Source organism: Xenopus laevis, chromosome 7S, assembly GCF_017654675.1.
Source record: "Xenopus laevis strain J_2021 chromosome 7S, Xenopus_laevis_v10.1, whole genome shotgun sequence".
In the NCBI taxonomy this organism is placed as follows: Eukaryota; Metazoa; Chordata; class Amphibia; order Anura; family Pipidae; genus Xenopus; species Xenopus laevis.
In genome coordinates, this window is record NC_054384.1 from 8,223,377 (window position 1) to 8,246,657 (window position 23,281).

The 23,281-nt window shown below is 39.3% G+C and overlaps 1 protein-coding gene across 1 annotated transcript in view; it reads right to left on the bottom strand.

The window, feature by feature from the left end:
* The window catches only part of LOC108697176 (ankyrin-3), a 197,712-nt gene that overhangs the window by 35,151 nt on the left and 139,280 nt on the right, over positions 1 to 23,281 (bottom strand). Inside the window, exons 30-37 of the mRNA XM_041570861.1 lie at positions 16,564 to 16,718; positions 13,980 to 14,191; positions 11,255 to 11,462; positions 9,526 to 9,622; positions 8,481 to 8,709; positions 7,197 to 7,322; positions 3,242 to 3,364; positions 1,844 to 1,870 (exon numbers count right to left, since the gene is read on the bottom strand). Coding sequence (XP_041426795.1) covers positions 1,844 to 1,870; positions 3,242 to 3,364; positions 7,197 to 7,322; positions 8,481 to 8,709; positions 9,526 to 9,622; positions 11,255 to 11,462; positions 13,980 to 14,191; positions 16,564 to 16,718 — 1,177 coding nt within the window. The remainder of the gene's footprint in view (positions 1 to 1,843; positions 1,871 to 3,241; positions 3,365 to 7,196; positions 7,323 to 8,480; positions 8,710 to 9,525; positions 9,623 to 11,254; positions 11,463 to 13,979; positions 14,192 to 16,563; positions 16,719 to 23,281) is intronic.

Genomic DNA, 23,281 nt, shown 5'->3' on the forward strand with positions numbered 1-23,281 from the left:
GAGGGAGGGTGAGCAACACACGGGAGGGGGGGGAGGGTTTTTGCACCGACTAGGTTTCCTTCTCCTTTAAGGTAAAACTTGTCTTGCATACAGTAACTCAGGAGAGTTGTATGTCTCTTATGGGCTGTCTTAAAGGGGTTGTTCACCTCCAAACACTTTTTTCAGTTCATTTGGTTTCAGACAGTTCACCCGAAATAAAGACTTTTCCCAATTTATCAAGTATAGGTAAATCTCAAACAACTGGACTTGTAATCATTGAAGACATTTCACTACTCATCCGAGCAGCTTCTTCAGTTCAACCGACTGGTGTGGGAAATTCTCGGCATATAAACTCTTCCACTAATCCAATCACAATGGCACATTGTAACTCTTCAAAGAGAAATCTGAGATTTACAGAGGGGTTGATTCTGTGTAGTTACTGTGACAGGATTATCCAATGTGTCATGCAACTCCTAGATACAGGTGTTACTTGTGAGAGTTGCATGAATGGATGTGTGAAGTGTTCTGAATCCCGCCGGGGTACAGATGTTTATAGCAATGTATGTAGCAGACAGGTGGTGTCGAAGGCCCCCGACTCTGTTCAGAGATGGTCTCTCCACCTTGACATGAATCGCCTCTTTCACGCCTCTTTCAAACCAGCGGTCTTCTTTATCCAAGATTTGGACCTTGCTTTCTTCAAAGGAGTGTCCCTTGTCTTTTAGGTGTAGAAAGACAGCTGAGTTTTGCCCTGTAGAATTCGCCCTCCTATGCTGAGCCATTCGCTTGGTGAGCAGTTGTTTTGTCTCCCCAATGTATAGATCAGTGCACTCCTCTCTACACTGGACTCCATATACCCCATTGCTTTGTTTTTCTTGTGGTGTTGGATCCTTTGGGTGTGCCAGTTTTTGTCTCAGTGTGTTGCTAGGTTTGATTCCTCCTGAGCTTCTCCGACACTCCAGCTACATATGGGATGACTATATTTCGCCTACTATGTGTTATTTCTATTGGTGTTCCCATTGGGCTTGGTTGCTGCTGTTTTGACAGCAGCAACCACACGCTTTCAAAGCTCCTCTGAGATGTTTTTGCTCTTTGTCTTTGGACTCTGTATCAGTTGCCACACATTCCGCCCTGTGCTGCAGAGTTCTAATGACACCCAGTTTGTGTTCCAGCGGACGGTGGGAATCAAACAACAGATATTGATCCGTATGAGTGGGTTTCCTGTATACTTCCGTTTTCAAGTTACCCCCCTCTTCAGGGGCGTAACTACAGAGAAAGCAGACCCTGCAGCTGCAGGGGGGCCCAAGAGGTATAGGGGCCCCATGAGTCCTTCATTTATATACAATTTCAATAAATATTGGTAAAACAGGACATTTTGGGGGCCTAAAAAATAATTTGCTGTGGGGCCCAGTGACATGTAGTTACTCCACTGCCCCTCTTGGATGCATATCAAAAAGGCAAGTTTGTTCTCGTGGAAACCTTTTCAATGATTACTCAGCAAGTCCAGATTTACCTATACTAGATATCCCATGACCTGGATGAATGAAAATCTTCATAGTCACTTTTTCCAATTACTTTCTATTTTGTATTTGTGACCATTTTTCTAATATTAAAGTGTAAAGTTTCATTCTTCACCTTCTAAAGCAGCTCTGGGGAGGGGGGGGGGGCTCACCAGCTCTTTAACTTTTATAAATTAATAAATTATTTATCTTTGTCCCTGGTGAACAGAATCCCTGAGTTTCATTAAAGAAAAAAAAGCCCCCCTGCCAGCGAGCTCCAGGTATTTAACTATACATAGATTCCATCATTTTGTGTGTTTTCTCATTTAGTCCTGTTTAAGATATAACAAATATATCATTGTTTTTACCTCATCATCTTGGTCTGACTCTGTTTCCTTTTGGTTCCAAGATGCATGGTAGAGATAAGGTGTATTATAGCGAGTAGCAGCGAAAAGATTATTAGCACACAAAAAGGGAGAGACAGGAAACACAAAAGCACAAAAAAAGCAAACGCTGACACAAACAGGTAAAGATAGAACTGAATGTATTTTAACAAGCAGGTTATCTAAGCTGTTAGCTCCCACATGGCAGGTTAAACAGTCTATTTTAAAGAATGTCACATATCTGGCACCACAATAAGATTTCATTTTTGTAGATCCATAAATAAAATACCGAGCTGCAGATAAAATCTCTCTCTTCTTTTTGTAACAGCCCTAATACCAACATTCTATTTTGATATGTATAACTGAATGCAACAAAATGAACTTATATATTAGTATATATACTATATATTTATACTCAAGTCAATTGCAAGATTACAGAATTATTTATCCTTAAAGGATAAGTAAACCTTTAAAATAAGTAAATGTAAAATGAATGAGAGTGCTATTCTAAGAACTTTTGTAATGTACTTTCATTATTGATTCTTTTAATTCCAAGATATTAAGAGATACATGTAATGTTAATATGAATGTATTTTGTTACAACATCGCCACCTGTTGGTCAATTTCAGACCAGTCTGACCACCAAGTAGTCAAGGAAGTTTTCAGGAGAAAGAAAGAGGCTGCTCTGATGTTCTTCTGCTTAGGAAAGATTTGAGAAAGGTTTCTAATTTTTTTCCTAAGCAGAAGAACATCAGAGCAGCCTCTTTCTTTCTCCTGACAACTTCCTTGACTACTTTTTGGTCAGACTGGTTGGAAACTGACCAGCAGGTGGCGCTGTTGTAACAAAATTCATTCTTATTAACAGTACATGTATCCCTTAATATCTTGGAATTTAAAGAGAATAAATAATGAATGTAAATTACAAAAGTGCTTAGAATAGCAACCTCATCAATTTTACACTTATTTTAAAGGTTTACTTATCCTTTAAAGCATGCACAGCCGCGAGAAAAAAAGAAGAAGCCGATCGCTCCGTGGTGCTCGCTAGAAGAATCCCGGGCTGCTGCAGTTTTCTCCTAATAGGTGCACAGGCCCGGGGTTTCAGGTAAGTACATGCGATTACTTGGGGGTTCCTTACTTTTGGCACCCCCAAGTAAAAAGACCTTTCCTTCTCCTTTAAAAACAAGAGCTTGCTGTTCTACTGCCAAAGATACAGACATTATGGAAGCTCCTATTAATAAATAGACAGTTTTGCTGAGAAAGAACATTCAACGTGCACGAAAACAAACACCTTCATACTTTACGGTCTATAGAAACTACACGGAAGAAAAGTATTACTTGTAAAGGGACTTATTGATCACTAATTCTCATTCGGATTATGCGTACCTTTTTCTGGGTCGGCAGGGTGATGTTTAAGTTGCAGACTGCAGTCTGTGGCAGGCCTTTAGTTGTCTTTGGCTCCTTTAAAAACGACAGGCGACCGCATGGTTCTTGACTGGTGTCTCTGACCTATAATGACAAATACAGATTTTTATATCAAATATGAGTGTACAAAGAGACCATGCAGATTTCAGACTGGATACTACAGAAATATATCACACAACAAGGCTTTTCATGAAAATATCTTTTTACACTGAACTATCCCACAAAGAAATGAGGCCATTTGAGGTACTGTGCTCTCACACTAACAAGAGCAGACATACTTGCTAAGTTACATCAGCCAATGAATGGAGAGGCGTGACTTTGACTGCCACACTTCTTCCTGTTCCTGCATTATTCCTGTCAGGAGGAACATCTCAAAATGGCGGCTCACGGTGAAGGATAGCAAACAAGGGTAATATTTACCGATATGAAGATATGGCAATTTGAAATGATTCTTTCATAATTTACTTGTAAACGGATACATTATATTTTGGTTAGGTTTTCTTCCAAAAGACATGGGTCAGCCTTAAGCCCAATGAACCTATTGGGCCCATTTGAGTCCTGTACCCATGGGGGACCTGAGCAGTGGAATACCTACAAGCAATGACTGCCCCTCTCTGGAGTTCTACTGTCTTGTCAGGTAAAAATTGTGATATTGCTCTGTACATTATACAAATATCAGACAACATTACAGCAGCAGACAGTAGGAGAGAGAGTGAGAGACAAGTACCTGTTGCCCACTCTGGAGCCCCCATGGCCTGTCAGCCAGCAACACCCAGTTGTGGGCCCCAGGGACTTAACTACAGAGGAATGAGACCCTGCGGCTGCAGGGGGTTCCCACAAGGTAAAGGGGCCCCATAAGACCCTAATTCATATGCCATTTCAATAGATATTGGTAAAACAGGTCAACCTAGATATTTTGGGGGCCTGAAAAATAAATTGCTGTGGGGCCCAGTAATATCTAGTTACACCTCTGCCCCAGCCAGTTGCGTACCATGTTTCCTCTTGGCCCCCCTACCCCAAAAAATTATTCTGGAGACCAGTGGTGTAACTAGATATTACTGTGCCCCACAGCAAGTTAATTTAAGGGCCCCCAACATATCCATACAGGGCCGTAACTAGGCACACACCTTCTTTGCCTCCTACTCCTAGCCCAGTACCGTCTGGTGTTCTGGCTGGCACTCGCTTCCATATTGCACATGTGCACACGCCCTATTCTTGTGCGTACGTTTTTCCGTGCACGAGTTTTCGCATGTGCGTCGTGCCTATCAGGCGATGCCACCAGCCAGGCTGCCTAGGGCGCCTAGCAGGACTGGCCCGGCGCTGTATCCTGAGGTTGTCCTTTTTTACCAATGTATGTTGAAATTGCTCATTAATTAGGGCCTCACGGGGCCCCCTGTAACTCCTGTGCCCCCCTGCAGCCACACGGTCTGCTTCCTCTGTAGTTACGCCACTGCTGGGGGCCTGGTGTGCACACTGGAGCCAAAATTCTTCTGCCCACCCAAATGCACACCTCAAAAGAGTGGCGTGAAAAAACTCAGCTAATTTTCAGGTAAGCGACCATTTCTATATAGCAGATCCTGTGGTCCGGCCCACCCTGTCCCCTAGGCCAGCTAAGGTTACAACCTGTCCTGTTTTTAGCCAGACAGCCCGGTTTTTGGAAGGGCTGCCCAGGGCACACCTGCCAGTCCTAGTTTTCCATATTAGAAAAACCAGGCAGGATTCCTAGAGACTGACATAGCGATCAACCAATCGGTGATCGACACGTCATAACTCCACCCCTGACATCACTGGCATGCCAATAGGTCCAACCCGCAACAGCGGGGTCTGCCGCCTCTATAGTTACACCACTGGCCCCATCAAAATGGTCTAGATGCTAAAGGTATACGTTTTCCTTAAATAGTAGCAACCACAAATTTTGGTACAGGCATGGGATCCGTTATCCAGAATCCCGTTATCCAGAAAGCTCCTACGGCCATCTCCCATAGACTCCATTTTATCCAATTAATACAAATTTTTAAAAATGATTTCCTTTTTCTCTGTAATAATAAAACAGTAACTTGTACTTGATCCCAACTAAGATATAATTAATCCTTATTGGAAGCAAAACCAACCTATTAGGTTTATTTTAAAGGAGAAGGAAAGCTACAGAGGCATTTTATTGCCAATAGATTAGCTGCAATATTGCAAGCTAGGATGCTATATTTATTCTGTAGAATGTTTTACCATACCTGAGTAAAAAGCTCTAGAAACTCTCTGTTTGTTTATGGATATGAGCTGCAGTATTAATGTGGTGTGACATCACTTCCTGCCTGAGTCTCTCACTGCTCTGGGCTCAGATTACAGTAGAGAAGGGAGGGTGGAGGAAGAGGAGCAAACTGAGCATGCTCACGCCCAGGGCAATGAGGTTTAAGATGAAAACAGGAAGTCTGATACAGAAGCCCATGTGTACACAATAGAAGGAAAGAAATGCAGTGTTTCTTTTGACAGGGGACTCAGAGCAGCACTACTTTGGGGGTTTACTGGTATATTTAGATGGACCTTTCTGATAAGGCTTACTTAGTTTTAATCTTTCCTTTTCCTTTAAGTTTACATGATTTTCCAGTAGACTTAAGGTATGAAGATCCAAATTAAGGAAAGATCCATTACCAGGAAAACATCCCTGATCCTGAGCATTCCGAATAACAGGTCCCATACCTTATTTTGGATAAAACTCGTAAACGGTTCTCAAATCAAGCACATAACTAATGAGTTGATCGCTGAATAACTTAATTTATCAGGAAATAGCATGCTGGGGGGGTTGATACAGAAAATAAAATTATGAGAATCAGCATTGCACATTTTTTCACACAACACAGAGGACATTTCTTGGTACTTGGAATGTTTTGTGTGTTTACTCAGGACTTGGGCAGAGTTAAAGCTAGCAGCATGAAATAAAAGAAACAATAACTATAAGGCTCACTGGATCTCAAGGGACCCCAACGGGAGGTACAAGTACAGCAACAGACATAAGTTCTTTGAAATCAGAATCAAATCTGTTACCCACAGTTTAGGCTTATAAATTCCTAGATATTATGGTTTAGCTTCAACTGCATAAGAGAATGGCACGCGATTGTAAATGCCACAAAGGAGAAAACAGCAGAAGCCAAAAACCCAGTTTTTCTTTGACTTAAAGGGGAAGAAAAGGTCAAAATTTAACGATTCTAAAACAATCCCGTTCAATAAGGTACATCCAAATATATAGGCATCATTTTAATGCCATTTAGCAGATACACTATGGGGGAAATGTAATAAAATTTGTGAAGAGTAAAACTTTGCGAATAAAAATTCACCTGTCGCAATGCAATATTCTTCGCTAGGCTTTTATTTCATTGCAAATCTTAATTGTGCATTGCGAACCATTGACACCTGCTCTGGAGGTTCATTAAATATTTTGTCCCAAAAAACGGTTTGCGATGGCGAAATATTATTACATACACTGCGAACGTTTGCCAAAAACAATTTGGTCACAAATTTTGCGAGTTACCGGTGGAGGTCTTTAATCAGTCAAAAATGGCTCTAACGTTCACAAAGGTGTTTACAAACGTTTTTTGCTCTAATAATAACAAATTACATTCCCCCGTATATGGCCAAACGTTCATGGACACCTGCTTATTCAGCATGTAATTTCCAAACCAAGGGCATTAAAAAAGAAGCAACAAATTCCTCTGCACAGTTACTGACAGTAGTATTGAGTCCACAGCTGGATTATGTTGCAAGTGAATAAACATCACATTAAAAGATTGAAAGAACCTTGTTTAAGGGACTCCATTAGAATCCATACACTTTGCGGGAAACCTTTAATTTACCTTAAAATTCTTTAAATAGAAGTCAGCTTTAAACTAAAAGTCAGAGAGCCTAATCTGTATCCAGCACATACCTTTACAGAGAAGGGCAATCTGTTTTCCTTAAAAGCATAAAAATTGAATATGAGCTGCTGTCCTCCTTTGGTCAATGGGGCTAAGTTTCCATAGCAGTCAACATGAATAGGTTTGCCTTCTAGAACCTGGAATGCACAGAATAAAAAACAATTATAGGCTGCACAGTATTGGTTATCTAACTGGAATTCTTGAGTATAAAAATGTATGCAAAGCCATATTATTAGCAATGTATGAATGTATAGTAGCAGTGCGGATAATAGTCTCTGGAAAGGGGATAGCAGGTATAGTAGGGAGAGATGGTGTCTATAGTAACAGTGGGATAATAGTCTCTGGAAAGGGGATAGCAGGTATAGTAGGGAGATATGGTGCCTATAGTAACAGTGGATAATAGTCTCTGGGAAGGGAGTGTGACTGTGGGATAGAGAGATGGTGTCTATAGTAACAGTGGATAATAGTCTCTGGGAAGGGAGTGTGACTGTGGGATAGCAGGTATAGTAGGGAGAGATGGTGCCTATAGTAACAGTGGATAATAGTCTCTGGGAAGGGAGTGTAACTGTGGGATAGCAGGTATAGTAGGGAGAGATGGTGCCTATAGTAACAGTGGATAATAGTCTCTGGGAAGGGAGTGTGACTGTGGGATAGCAGGTATAGTAGGGAGAGATGGTGCCTATAGTAACAGTGGGGATAACAGTCTCTGGGAAGGGAGTGTGACTGTGGGATAGCAGGTATAGTAGGGAGAGATGGTGCCTATAGTAACAGTGGATAATAGTCTCTGGGAAGGGAGTGTGACTGTGGGATAGCAGGTATAGTAGGGAGAGATGGTGCCTATAGTAACAGTGGATAATAGTCTCTGGGAAGGGAGTGTGACTGTGGGATAGCAGGTATAGTAGGGAGAGATGGTGCCTATAGTAACAGTGGATAATAGTCTCTGGGAAGGGAGTGTGACTGTGGGATAGCAGGTATAGTAGGGAGATATGGTGCCTTTAGTAACAGTGGATAATAGTCTCTGGGAAGGGAGTGCGGCTGTGGGATAGTAGCACTAGGGGACAGTGTGGTCCTTTAGCTGCCGTTGAACTACAGTTCCCAGAACCTAGCAAAAGCCTTAAAATGTCAAAGGATCCTGGGAGTCATGGTTCAATACCATTTGAAGGGATATATGTAACACTGCTCAACACTATATTAATAATAATGGCCCAGCAAGCCAGTTTGACCAAAGACTAAATGTCTGTGTAGTACCACACTCTTGAGTGCGAACATCATAATATTTTATTTGTAAAACAAACCTCTATATCTTTACTCCTAGCAACCTCTTCAAAGTTCTCTTGCTGTTCCAGGGTCTTGTCCACTTTGTCATCTGTCATACAGAAACAGCGTAGCCGAGCTTCCACTGGGTCATTCATTTTGGCAAAGACCACAAACTTGGCCATGTACGGAACGCAAATTAATTCTCTATAAAGCTGTGTTGCCAAACTAACAGTGTCTGGGATCTGGTGGCAGTCACCGAGCCAAAACCTGCATGGGTGGAAATGTAGACTTTACTTACTGGACATGTTGCTGCCCCTTAGGGCTACTAAGTGAGGAAGGGGTGGCAGAAAAATTACAAAAAAAAATTGGGTAGGAAAGTTTTAGGTATAAGTAAACCTCAAAAATAAGTGAATTGATGAGGGTGCTATTCTAAGCACTTTTGTTATTTACTTTCATTTTTTTTATTTTTAATTCCAAGATATTAAGGGATACGTGTAGTGTTAATATGAATGAATTTTGTTCTAACAGCGCCACCAGTCTGACCACCAAGTTGTCAAGGAAGTTGTCAGGAGAAAGAAAGAGGCTGATGTTCTTCTGCTTAGAAAAACAATTAGAAACCTTTCTCAAATCTTTCCTAAGCAGAAGAACATCAGAGCAGCCTCTTTTTTTCTCCTGACAACTTCCTTGACTACTTGGTGGTCAGACTGGTGGGAAACTGACCAGCAGGTGGCGCTGTTGTAACAAAATTCATTCATATTAACAGTTCATGTATACCTTAATATCTTGGAATTAAAAGAAAAAAAATAATGCAAATGCATTGCAAAAGTTCTTAGAATAGTACGCTCATTCATTTTACATTTACTTATTTTTAAGGTTTACTTGGAGATGATATAATAAAAGGTGCAAAATTTGCTCTTAGTCTAGAACCCATAGCAACCAATCAGATGTTTACGTTAAAACAGCAGACTAATGAATGACACCTGACAACCTGTCTTGGAACCCATGGTGACCTATTGCGATGGGTTCCAAGAAGTGAAGCAACTATTGAACTTATTAATTACATACTTTACAAATGGCAATTACCTGGCAGAAACATTGGTAGTGAAGGAAACACAGTCATTGACGAACGTCAAGGGTGTTGTTCCTGTTATATCCTCCCACTGAGCTGGAGACATCCCGCCTGAAATAAAATATTTCCATTAATGATGGGAACACACTGTTTGCTGGGAATGAGTTTTATGCCTTAATCTGAGAAACGGGAATGTAAAATATCAGTCATATCGTCTACAATTATAGGTGATGTTTGGCAAAAACACTTAGCATCTGACCAAAAAGTTAAAGGGTCTTGAAGGATCACTGACAGAAAAAGTTGTAGGTTATTTAAGACAATTGGTGTTTATATTTATGTTTATACACACTGGAGGGACACACAACAAATATGCACAAAATGACACGAATAAATTACAAATCTTCCTTTTTTTGTTCCAATTGTCAAATGTATTTTAACTGAGGTTTTCAACCAAATGGGTTCAACATTTCTCCATTTTGGTTACAAATGAAACAGATTTTTTTATTGGACATGCTGAGAACTTTGATTAGCTGGCTGAACAACCCAATTTGTGTAATAGATGAGCTAAACTACTGTACCTAGAGATGAAATACTTGTACGAACTGATCAACTGGTTCTGAAGATGCACCACCTAAATGTTGTTTTTCAAACTGTATTCTTTCCTTCTATAGTATTCAGGTATTATTGACCAAGCTGTGCATAAATGATTGAGTTAATAAATACTTGAGCCAAACCAATAAATTCCAACTAAAGTCTGAAATAGAATAATGCTGGAAATGCTGTATGTTGTATGCTAAACATAAACATGAACTTACTGCACCACAAGCCTAATCAAACAAATGATTTATGCTTTCAAAGTTGGCCACAGGGGGTCACCATCTTGTAACTTTGTTATACATCTCTGCAAGACCAAGACTGTGCACATGCTCAGTGTGGTCTGGGCTGCTTAGGGATCATCATAAATTATTAAAACAGCATAAGTCAAATAATATCTGCCAGAAGCAGATACAGCAAAACTGATTAATAATCAGAATATACAGACTGCACTGGGTCCTGTGTTGTCATGTAATCTAATGTGGATTTTATAGTTTTTGTATTGTTTTATACAAACTTTCTCCAACTCTGCAGAACCAGTGGCTGCAGCAAAATAATCCTTCAATAAGAATCCCAGTTTATCTGTTTAAATCTGGCTCCATGATCTTTGTCCCTACAGCTGGAGTTGGATACATTAAATGGATGTAAAGACAAAAGTATCATCCAATACGAATCTCTACACAGTTGCTGACTGCTCTACAGGGAAACAAACAAAGCTGCCTGAGTTCTGCATGGGGGCTCCCCCTGCTGTTCATAAGTATGATTGTTTCCCTGCAGAGCAGCTAAGGACCGTCTGAAGTTTCCTATACACAGCAGTCAGAGCAAGTAAAACGAAGGGGGAATTTCATTGCATAGTCAGGTTTCTTATAAAAACGGTACACATTTTTTAATTTAAGTATATTTTCATTAAAGAAAGTAAAAGGATTTTATTTTTTTGCCTTTACATCCCCTTTAAAGGGCATTTATCCAGAGGATCACCTTTTGAGCTTGATCAGGGCAAAGATGTATAGGCCTGTGCACTTCTGAAAGTAAAAATGTACCAAATCATATGTTTGATCAGTCAGATTTTCCAATTTGGCAGACAATGTGGTAAGCTACTAACTTAGAAATAAGTGGATGGTCAGTAAACCTAACACAACCTCAGCCCACCTGTTATACTGCACAAAAGCCTCAAGCTTGGCGTTGTGTCCCCTTTGTAGCCATTGCCGACACCTTCTCCAGACGGTGGCGGTATTGGAATCGTCATTGTTATCGGCTTGTGGAATTTCCTTCTTCTGGGTTCAACAGTAACAATAGGGCTGAATGTAGCTCTGTTTCCAATCGATTTTTTGACCAATTCATCGGGTACTGGTTGGGCCTGTTAATGTGTTTTCAAAGTTAATAATATTAAGTAAAATAACCATTAGCTTCCAGTTAAGTTCTAGCATAAATCATCACAAGCATTTCTTTTCAGAGACTCACCATGTAAACAAGGAGGCTCAGGAGCTCTGGCCCAAGCCTTCAGCATAAGGGAGTGGACATCATCGTATTGTTTGTAGGGTAGGCACGCAAAGAGCAATCCTCCAGGCAGTAGTAGTTAAAAAAAAAAGTCAAAGTATTGAAGTATAGTTGTGGATTACAGCCTTACGCGTTTCGTGTTCTTATGATTAAGTGTTGTGAGAACAGGAAATGCGTAAGGCTATAATCCTCACTTGTACTTCAATAAAGACCGTTTTTTTTTTACTACTACTGCCTGGAGGATTGCTCTTTGAGTGCCTACTCTACAAACAATACGGTGAAGTTCTAGCATAAAACCAGCTTTATAGAAAAAAATTCTCTAGTTCCAAAAGGCATGTTTACCTATGAATAAGTGGTTTTAAGGTGTTCCTCATATCCAAGTGTATCCATCACTTATCTAGCTATATGATTTAGTAAGAATTATAAGCACTTCATTCTTGTCTCAGCCCAGTCAGGCTCACTTTTATTGAAGTGGAGGCAACTGATGTGAAGCTCTGGATTTCATCATAGTCTCAGTTAATGTCAGATTTTACCAAAAGTGTGGGCCCTCTTAGCGGACCAGTTGCACCCATGCCATTTAAATTCAGGGATCCCGAGAGCCTTGTGCCTACCCACACTCTCTAACTTGTGAATTCTGCATGGCACATACAATAGGGGCATTACAGGGGAAGCCAATGAGATTGCAACCTTCTGCCCCTTGTGTATGTAGCTCTGCTAAACAAAACCAGCATTGTGGCACAACTGTTTATCCCCCATATTTTTTTTAAATGAAGCCATGGGTGTTAAAGTCAGCTTTACTGGCTACTCTTTTGTGCTTTGTCCATTATGCCCCATAGATATTACAGCAGAAAAATAATGAAAGCACTCCCCATCTGAGTATATTCGCACTAATCACTAGGGATGCAATGAATGCACTATTTTGGGATTCGGCCAAATTCCAAATCGAATCCAAACCCTCAATTGCATATCCAAATAATGGTCAGGAAGGGTTAAAGAGAATTCTGTATATAGTGCGTGGTTAAAAAAATGTAGCTTCCTGGTTTGTGTGATGAAAAGTCACATGATTTTAAAGGGATACTGTCATGGGGAAAAAAATTTTTTTCAAAATGAATCAGTTAATAGAGCTGCTCCAGCAGAATTCTGCACTGAAATCCATTTCTCAAAAGACCAAACAGATTTTTTTTTATTCAATTTTGAAATCTGACATGGGGCTAGACATTTTGTCAATTTCCCAGCTGCCCCTGGTCATGTGACTTGTGCCTGCACTTTAGGAGAGAAATGCTTTCTGGCAGACTGCTGTTTTTCCTTCTCAATGTAACTGAATGTGTCTCAGTGGGACATGGGTTTTTACTATTGAGTGTTGTTCTTAGATCTACCAGGCAGCTGTTATCTTGTGTTAGGGAGCTGCTATCTGGTTACCTTCCCATTGTTCTTTTGTTTGGCTGCTGGGGGGGGGGGAGGTAATATCACTCCAACTTGCAGTACAGCAGTAAAGAGTGATTGAAGTTTATCAGAGCACAAGTCACATGACTTGGGGCAGCTGGGAAATTGACAAAATGTGTAGCCCCATGTCAGATTTCAAAATTGAATATAAAAAAATCTGTTTGCTCTTTTGAGAAATGGATTTCAGTGCAGATTTCTGCTGGATCAGCACTATTAAATGAATCATTTGGAAAATTGTTTTTTTCCCATGACAGTATCCCTTTAAAGTGGACCCGTCACCCAGACACAAAAATCTGTATAATAAAAGTCCTTTAAAAATTAAACATGAAATCCAATTTCTATTTTTTATTAAAGCATTCATAGCTGTTGTAAACTCATTTAAAAATCTCAGCTGTCAATCAAATATTGTCTGCACCGCCTCTATGCCTAGGCATAGAGGAGGGGCAGACAATTACTTTCACTTTCCATTCAGCACTTCCTACATGCCACTTCTCTCCCCACATTCCCCTGTTCTCTTCACCATTTAATTGTGTAGCCAGGACATGGAGATGGACATCAGGTCACCCATTCTGTTGCACAAACAAGATTCTGAGATGATACAAGACTTGTCTTAATAACAGTGTCCACAAAATGACTCCTGTCTGCTTGTTATAATTATGAATTCCCAGACTGATGGAAACAAGATTCAAATAATTTATATAGTGTAATTAAAGTTCATTTTGCTTGACTAATGTGATAAAATAAGATTTTGAATATTTTTTTTCGGTGACGGGTCCACTTTAAGGTTTTGGTTTGGCCAGCACTTTGATTCGGCTGAATCTGAATCCTGACTGAATTCCGAATCTGGGATTCAGTGCATCCATAATAATCACTAAGTTTCTAGAATATCTGGTGCTTGATTCTTTCTGTATTTTGGAACCCCATTTTTCCTTACCTGGAGTCCTACTCGAATTCTCTTTGTTAAAGCTCCCGCTGGGAAGGACGCCTGTACCCGTGGTACCGTAGTACTTTTTAGAACGCCACCTTCAGGGCCAATCTGATTGCTTTCCTGCTTTATCCGAGAGACAACGGCGAAATACTGAGGGAAATCCTTGGTAACGATTCTGCAGATTCTCTTTTTTTCCAGTTCTTCTGCACTGTCCAGTTCTGAGGATAATATTGCACATAAATAACAATACAGTGGGTTGTAATAGAATCTGCACAAGGAAATCAAAAATTATTGCGATGCAGAAAAGCCATATTATAAATTAAAGAGGAACTATTGAAAAAAATAAAAATGTAATATAAGCTTTAGCAAGCTGAAATAATTAACATTCTAAATATAATCAATTAAAAATTCTGTACTGTTTCTGGAATAATCAAGTTTATCTTCACTATCCCTCTCTCATTATCTGTTTCTCTTCATTCTGTCTTCATGCAGCAGTTGGGTGTCAGATATTCACTGACAGTTAGATCCAATATATCTTATAGGGGGGCTCCTTTTGCCTAGAAGATGTATTAGAGCTCACTCTATTATCACCAGACATCATGTCTCTCTACATGCAGGATTTGTGCAAAAGGCAGTTATTTTGTTAGATTTTGTTTTTACTGGAATCAGTTATTTGAGTGAGCTCTAATACATCTGCTAGGAAAGGAAGTCCCCCCTATAAGATATATTGGATCTAACTGTGAATATCTGACACCCAACTGCTGCATGAAGAGAGAATGAAACAGATGCTGAAAGAGGAATAGTGAATATAAACTTGATTATTTCAGAAACGACGCAGAATATTTAATTGATTGTATTTACAAAGTTTCTTATTTCAGTATGAAGCTTATAAATAAATTTTCGCACTAGTTCCCCTTTAAATAAATAAATGAGGCTATGAGCACACTTGGGTGAGGCCGGAGGGCTGCACAAAATACAAGGCCTTAATTTACAGTTTGTCTCGCCTCCACCCTACTTTTAGCCCTGCTTGGTTGGCTTCAAGAGTCACCAAATGGACTTAAAATATATGGGCAACCATGGTGATACTGCTTACCCTAGAGCAAAGTAAAACCTTCAGCTGCTGCAGATCCCTGCCAAGATCACAGCTGTACTCTGCTGGCTGACACCACATGTATTTGTTTTCCTAAAGAATACCAATAGCTTGAAGTACTGATTCCACATGCCATAAAGAAGTCTTATTTGCTATACAGACAGACCTCCTTTTTAGCTGCACAAGAGAATATATTTAGTGAAGCTTTCATAGCATTCACAGCCTTAGACATGATCATTAGTCTAAATGACTAATTATTGCTCTATAGGTTGGGGAGATAAACAGAGGGACAATATACAGGGGCTTGACTATAGAGGAAGCAGACCCTGCAGCTGCAGAGGGGCCCAGGAGGTATAGGGGCACTAATTCTTCTGCAGTTTCAATATATATTAGTAAAACAAGTCAACCTCTAAACATTTTGGGGTCCTGAAAAATAATTTGCTGTGGGGCCTAGTAATATCTAGTTATTACTAGTACAGTATAAATTAGTCAAGTTGCCATATTGTGATATACAGTAAGAAAACAAAGGAACACTGACTCTTCGGCACATGTAGCGTATTGTCCACCTGGCGCAACGCCTGCACCCCTTTATGCAGCCTGTCTTTTGCTTTAAAGGAGAACTAAACCCTAAAAATGAATATAGCTTAAAATGCCATATTTTACATACTGAATTTATCGAAGCAGCCTAAATGTCAGCTTGTCAATAGCAGCAATGATCCAGGACTTCAAACTTGTCACAGGGGGTCACCATCTTGGAAAGTGTCTGTGACACTCACATGCTCAGTGGGCTCTGATTGGCTGTTGAGAAGCTAAGCTTAGGGCTCGTCACTAATTATCCAGCAGAAAATGAGCTTCCCTGGCTGTAATATAAGCTGATGCTACAGGTTTGCTGATTATTAAATTCTGATGCTAATTGCACTGGTTTCTGTGCTGCCATGTAGTAATTATGTGTATTAATTACTAATCAGCCTTATATTGGGACATTACTATTCTATGTGTACTGTATATTGTGAGTGGGTCCCTAAGCTCAGTAAGTGACAGCAGCACAGAGCATGTGCAGTGAATCAGCAGAAAAGAAGATGGGGAGCTACTGGGGCATCTTTGGAGACACAGATTTTTACTGCTAAAGGGCTGTGGTTGCCTTGGGCAGGTACAGAAGCCCAAAACATAATGTACAACATTTCTATCCTACTTCTTTAGTTGAACTTTCCTTGTCCTTTATGGGAAACTGCCTGTAACCTCGGATGACAGTCAGATTTTTGTTGGGTCCTGTTAAAGCAAATGACAGTTTGCACATTTGGCTTTTACGCATTCTTGCCAGCTGAAAAATGGAGAAAACTCTTAAGTGTCTCATGAGTCTTAGGCCTATGGAGCACATAGCAAATATTGGCATTGCAATTTTTGCTTTTGTTAGTTACATTTATGTGGGGAACACCAGGTTGGGTACAATATGCACCACATAGAGGAGTCCCTGTCCCAAAAACAGGACATCACTTTTACCTTCATCCATGCCATTAAGTAAGTCTGTAAGCTCCTCAACCCGGCAGTCGTATTGGTGCTCCTTCCAGTTCTCTCCATTTTCACTCCTTAGTACAATCAGTTCCCTCTCCTTACTCCTCATGGATCCGAAATGTGGAATCTCCACTATCACTGGTCTGCGCACAAACAATAAAGGCGTCTTAATAAGCGATTTAAACTGCTAGACAGAATTTTAGAAGCATCACTCCAAAAAGCTGCAGAATCTGCTAATAACAGAATAATCTCTTTTATTGGGGGTATTAGGGATCATGCATTCACATGCATTCATAATAATAAAAGTTTCATTGGATCTATCCAGAAAGTTTATTATTAGAACGGATTGTGCAGCTTTTGGCCAGATTTATAGACAGTATCGATATTCTCCTACAGAGGTTGTACATCTGCCATCCAAACTGTGATTTTTTTTTTAAAATAATATCTGTTGCCCTAATGGCCATTGAAAATTAATTGTCCTGTGCAAATGTGCGAAACCAGAAGCCATCAATATGCTGACCTACATCTCCCATGATACCTAGCGTACATTGAAGGTAATGGAAGATTAAGGCCAGAAGCCTCAGTTTGGTTACTTCTGCATAGTCTGGTTTTTGGGAAATGATTGTGTTGGCCTCACCAACTACAAACCAATGAAGGATGCACCAAATCCAAGTTTTCAGGATTTAGATTTGGCGGAATCCTTAGTATTCCCCTAAACTAAATACATACCCATTAAAGGGGTGGTTCACCTTTAAGTTATCTTTTAGTACGTTATAGACTGGCCAAAACTAAGCAACTATTCAGTTGGTCTTCATTATTTAGATCTTATTGTTTTTTTAATTATTTGCCTTTTTCTTCTGACTTTCCAGTTTTCAAATTGGGGTCACGGAACCCATCTTAAAAAATTAGGGATGCACCGAATCCAGGATTCGGTTCCGGATTCGGCCGAATCCTTCTGCCTGGCCGAACAGAATCCTAATCTTAATTTGTTTATGCAAATTAGGGACGGGGAGGGAAATCGCTTGACTTTTTGTCACAAAACAAGGAAACAAAAATGTTTTCCCACCCCTAATTCCAAGGATTTGGGGGTTTGGCCGAATCCAAAATTGTGGATTCGGTGGACCCTTAAAAAATACTCTAACGCTATAAATGTATTGCTACTTTCTATTACTCATTTTTCTATTCAGGCCTCTCCTATTCATATTCCTGTCCCTTATTGAAATCAATACATGGTTGTGGGTAATTTGGACCCTAACAACCAGATGGCTGAAATTGCAAACTGGAGAGTTGCTGAATAAAATGTTAAATAATTAAAAAGCCACAAATAATAAAAAATGAAAACCAATTGCAAATTATCTCAAAATATCCCTCTCTACATCATACACAATTTTAATTCAAGATGAACAACCTCTTTAAAATCACTTGATCCTTTTCAAGTGAAAATTAGGGTTAGGATTAAGTTTGGTATTATGCCAACCCTACAGTATTGTGCAGGCTTCTGTATTCTGCTGAATACAGCATTATAGATAACAATGAGGTTTTATTCAAGGAAAGTTCATGTTCACTGAGTTTACATTGGGTCATTTTTAGCAGTGGGCTCAAGAGAGCAGCAGCTTCGTAAATAATTTGGAATCAACAGCGGTGATATTCTGTCCCTTGCCATAACAGCAACCCTTTGAAATGGGGGTACACTAAACATTTGAAACATTTGACCAACAGCAAAATTCTATAGATCAAAAACTTGACTCTTGAGTCGTCAGCTGTGATAGGACTACAACTATCACATTCCCTTTTCCATATAGCTGGGAGTGCTGGGAAATGTACTTCTTGAACAGCTGCTGAGCTGTCCTGTTGATTATCCCTGCTTTAGACATACAAACAGAAATATCACTCAACACAGCCCAGTGGGAGGAATGAACATGGAATGCAAATACAATCTTTGCAGGCTAATAGGTCAGATACTGTCTGCATTGTGACATTCCAGTGTGCATGAACTTTGAAGAAGGGTTCTCAGAGAAGGTATTTGACAGCGGCTAGTGCTTCCAAAATATAACTTTCCCAATTCTTGCGTTTCTTTGCAAACACCTTTCGAAAAAAATACAGTTTCTTTAAATTAATGTTTTCAGAGCTGTCAGTGTATTTGGTATTCCTTGTTCCTACCTGAAGGTAAAATCAACATTAATAGAGTTATTGGTAGACAATAAAATTACAAAATAGAGGGCTCCTTCCAGAAGCTGGCCAAGATATACGACAACTGATCAGTAGAGATACACTGAATCCAGGATTCTGCCTTTTTCAGCAGGATTCGGCCAAATCGTTGTGCCTGGCCGGACCAAATCCTAATTTGCATATTTAAATTAGTAGTGGTATGGGAAATCACTACCTTTTTTGCCACAAAACAAGTAAAAAATGTTTTTCTACTTTTTCCTTTCTCGCCCCTAATTTGCATATGCAAATTAAGATTCGGCATTCGGCCAAACCTTTCATGAAGGATTCGGAGATTTGGACGAATCCCAAAAAGTGGATATATGGAGCATCCCTCAATATAAGTACAGCCTGTTGTTGCACACTAATGTCATGTACTGAGCAGATTAGATCAGATGGTTAATATACACAGGCCAAGAGGTACTTATACTCAAGGCAGCTCCCATTAGTCTTTTGCCTGCCTGCCACAGCAGCAACTCCCTACTGACCTTTCCTATATTATATTGTCATTTTAAAGGGGGTTTTACACCAACCATTTCATGTTCATTGTATTTCATTTGAGTTGAGAAAAGGTATAAAGTCCATAGATACATAAAAACTAGGGATGCACCAAATCCAGGATTCAGTTCGGGATTCTGCCAGGATTAAGATTTTTTCAGCAGGATTCGGCCGAATCCTTCTGCCCAGCCAAACCGAGTCCGAATCCTAATTTGCATATGCATTTGCATATTCAAATTAGGGGTGGGGAGTAGGGATGGGTGAATTTTTTCACCTTGTTTTGCCACGGAAATTAGGAGACATGATTGATATAATAACTGTCCGTGTGTATCTCCATAGTGAGGCAGATAACCATAATACCTATTATATGGGGTTATATAAAATAATATGACTATGGATCCCCTGGGTAGTTTAGGGACCATCAATATCCCATGAGGGGTCACATGCAGCTGGACTGCACTGGTTTACAGGACACATGCCCTTAATTTTGATCTGGCGGAGGCTATAAAAAATAATAGAATTGCAAATAGAGAAGTAAAAACTTGGAATGCCACTGTCCACAATCATATAGTATTATATATAGTATTCAATTTTAAAGGAAAAAACTTTTTAAATGGATAATCCAGGTGCAACTTTCACCTGAACACCTGTAGATTTATACCACTGGTATAGAAACAAAAACGTATATATTGTACAAAGCGACATCATTATAATTCTATATCAGCTTGGGAAGGAAACTTATATTATAATATAGATGAGATCTGGGTAAATGGCCAGTTTGAGGCTCTGAATCCTCTTGGGCTAGCTGGGGAGGATAAAAAGTAATGTTTAAATTATTTTTTAGTAGACTTAAGGTATGGAGATCCAAATTATTATCATAAAAACCCAAGGACCTGAGCACTTTGGATAACAGATCCCATACCTGTACTGTATATGTTGATTGCAAATTAAGGTGGAGTTATAAGTATAGATGACAAGAAAATCAGCGATGCGCTGAATCCACTATTTTGGATTCGGCCGAACCACCGAATCCTTTGCGAAAGATTCGGCTTAATACCAGACCGAATCCTAATTTGTATATGCAAATTGGGGATGGGAAGGGGAAAATATTCTTTACTTCCTTGTTTTATAACAAAAAAGTGACAAGATTTCCCTCCCTGACCCTAATTTGCATATGCAAATTAGGATTCTGATTCGATTCGGCCAGGCAGAATCCGAGTCCTGCTGAAAAAGGCCAAACCCTGGCCGAATCCTGAACCGATTCCTGGATTCGGTGCATCCCTAATGAAAATACCTTTTTCTTGTTGGGAAATAAGTTTATAGCATCATATTACTATTTTTTGCAATTTATTTACCATGATTGTAATTCTATTAAAAAATATAATTATTCATCGGAATAAAGTAGATTGCCTTTTCATGATCCCAACACAAGTTTTCGGGTTGCTTGTAAATACCGTCTCTGGAACATAGAAACATTAAAAGTCTCTCTCTCTCTCCAAACTACAATGTATTTGATGCAGCAGGAATATTTCAAAAGAAAATACAGCGGCATTCATGAAGAAAGCAGAAAGACGCAGAAAATTAAACAGCGTTAAAATCCACATGCCTAAAAGCACAAACAACGTCAGCGATAAGAGAAGCCATTACGTTTCCTCTCAACAACATGAATTTATTGAAAGGTGCGGAAAAACCAACATAAAATATCTATGTGCATGGGAACGGAAAAATGGAAAATACAAATAAACCCGTCAGACATTTTTTATTATTGTTTTTTTATTTTTTTATTTATTTTGCAATGCAGCGTCCTACCCAAGAAATTTGGTCCCGTGAGGCCCAAGCTGCAGGATTCGGCTAATCAAGCTTTCTGCCTCGTTTAGAGGGGGGGGATTGGTAGGTAGGTGCAGTTTACTGAATAACATCCATGCAGCAGGAAGAGAAATGAGAATGGGATATTAAGATCGGGCTGCCGTTCCAAACAGTTAATTGATTGATGGTGCAACACCGAGTATATGGTGCCTCTTTCCAAAAAAAAAATTAAAAAATTTAAAAAAAAAAATATATATATATATATATATATATATATATATATATATATATATATATATATATATATATAGATATAGATATATAAATAAAAATAAATTTTCTGCATGCAATACTAGAGGGGGAAACAAAGACTCTGAGATAGAAAAGGAAAGAGAAAGCATAATTTTATGCTTTGCCGATTGCAATAATGTTATACAAACACGGAGCAACAACATCAATAGCTGATGCTGTTAAATAAGATAAATGATTAAATGTATCATTTGCCTCATTACAAAAATAGACCTCTAATCTGTTAGTGGTGTATAATGTGGGGAACGGATTTTTGAGGGACACTATATAATTTTTATTTTGCCTTTGTATTAAAACATATAGTAACCTTTGTATTTGTCAGAACTCTCGAGCGGTGTCTGCATTATCATTTTGCTTTCTGAAGCCATGAATAAACTCACAATGCACAAATTCTAAAACCACGAAATGTCACCGAATTTATTAAGTATGAGCGAAAAAAGAAATGCTAAAAAATTCAAAGTCCCAGAAATTAAAAAAAATGAAAACCTCTGAAATTCTGATTGGATTAAAAATGGTCCAATAGGATCATGGCACCTTGACAACTGTTATTTGGCAAATTTTTGTATTATATATTTTCATGGTTTTTTTTTCACTTGATAGTTCAATTTTTTGGAGTTTTCGAGAAATATAGGCAAACCCTGAATTTGTCAAGATTTGTAGAAAAAATTGCAAATCTATGGGGGTTTGGTCTAGCAAAAAGAGTATTTTTGGTAGGGTCATTCAAAAACAGCACAGTTAATAGTTTCCCACGGTAATTGCTGCAACAGTGAGATCTTCCTTAGTTTTCTCATAGTCTGTACAATTTAAGACCATCTATACTATGTCTGCATTGATAATACTGGTGGCTATAATTTTGCAAGAACATTTTATGGTACAGAGGCAGATAAAATTAGTGATGTGCAGGGTCAATAAAAAGTTGTCATTCCTTATATACCCATGCCTTATATAAATGACCGATGACAGCCCGTTGGAGAAGGATTAAAGGAGAAGGAAAGGCTAAAACTAAGTAAGCTTTATCGGAAAGTCTATATAAATATACCAGTCAAAGTAACGCTGCTCTGAGTCTTCGTGTATACATGAGCTTCTGTATCAGACTTCGGGGCACATTTACCTAGGGTCGAATATCGAGGGTTAATTAACCCTCGATATTTGACTGTCGAAGTAAAATCCTTCGACTTCGATTATCGAAGTCGAAGGATTTACCGCTACTCCTACGATCGAACGATCGAAGGAACAATCGTTCGATCGAGCGATTAAATCCTTCGAATCTAATGATTTTAATCCATCGATCGAAGGATATTCCTTCGATCAGAAAATTGTTAGGAAGCCTATGGGGACCTTCCCCATAGGCTAACATTGGCCTCAGTAGGTTTTAGGTGGCGAACTAGGGGGTCGAAGAATTTTTTAAAGAGACAGTACTTCGACTATCGAATGGTCGAATAGTCAAATGATTTTTCTATTCGAAGTCGAAGGTCGTAGTCGAAAGTCAAAGTAGCCCATTCGATGGTCGAAGTAGCCATGTTCGACCATTTGAAATTCGAACTATTTTTCCTCTATTCATTCACTTGAGCTAAGTAAATGGGCCCCTTCATGTTTTCAGCATAATCCTCCAGGGCTAGGGCTTGAGCATGCTCAGTTTGCTCCCCTCTCCCCCTCCCTGCTGTAATCTAAGCCAAGAGCTATGATTGAGCAGGGACAGACTCAGGCAGGAAGTGATGTCACACCAAGCAAATATGGCAGCTGCTATCCTAAACAAACAGAGCTTCTAGAGCTGTTTACTCAGGTATGATAAAGCATTCTGCAGAATAAATATATTCTCATAGCTTGCACTATTGTGGCTAATCTGTTGGAAATAAACTGCTTTGTATCTTTCCTTCTCCTTTAAGTG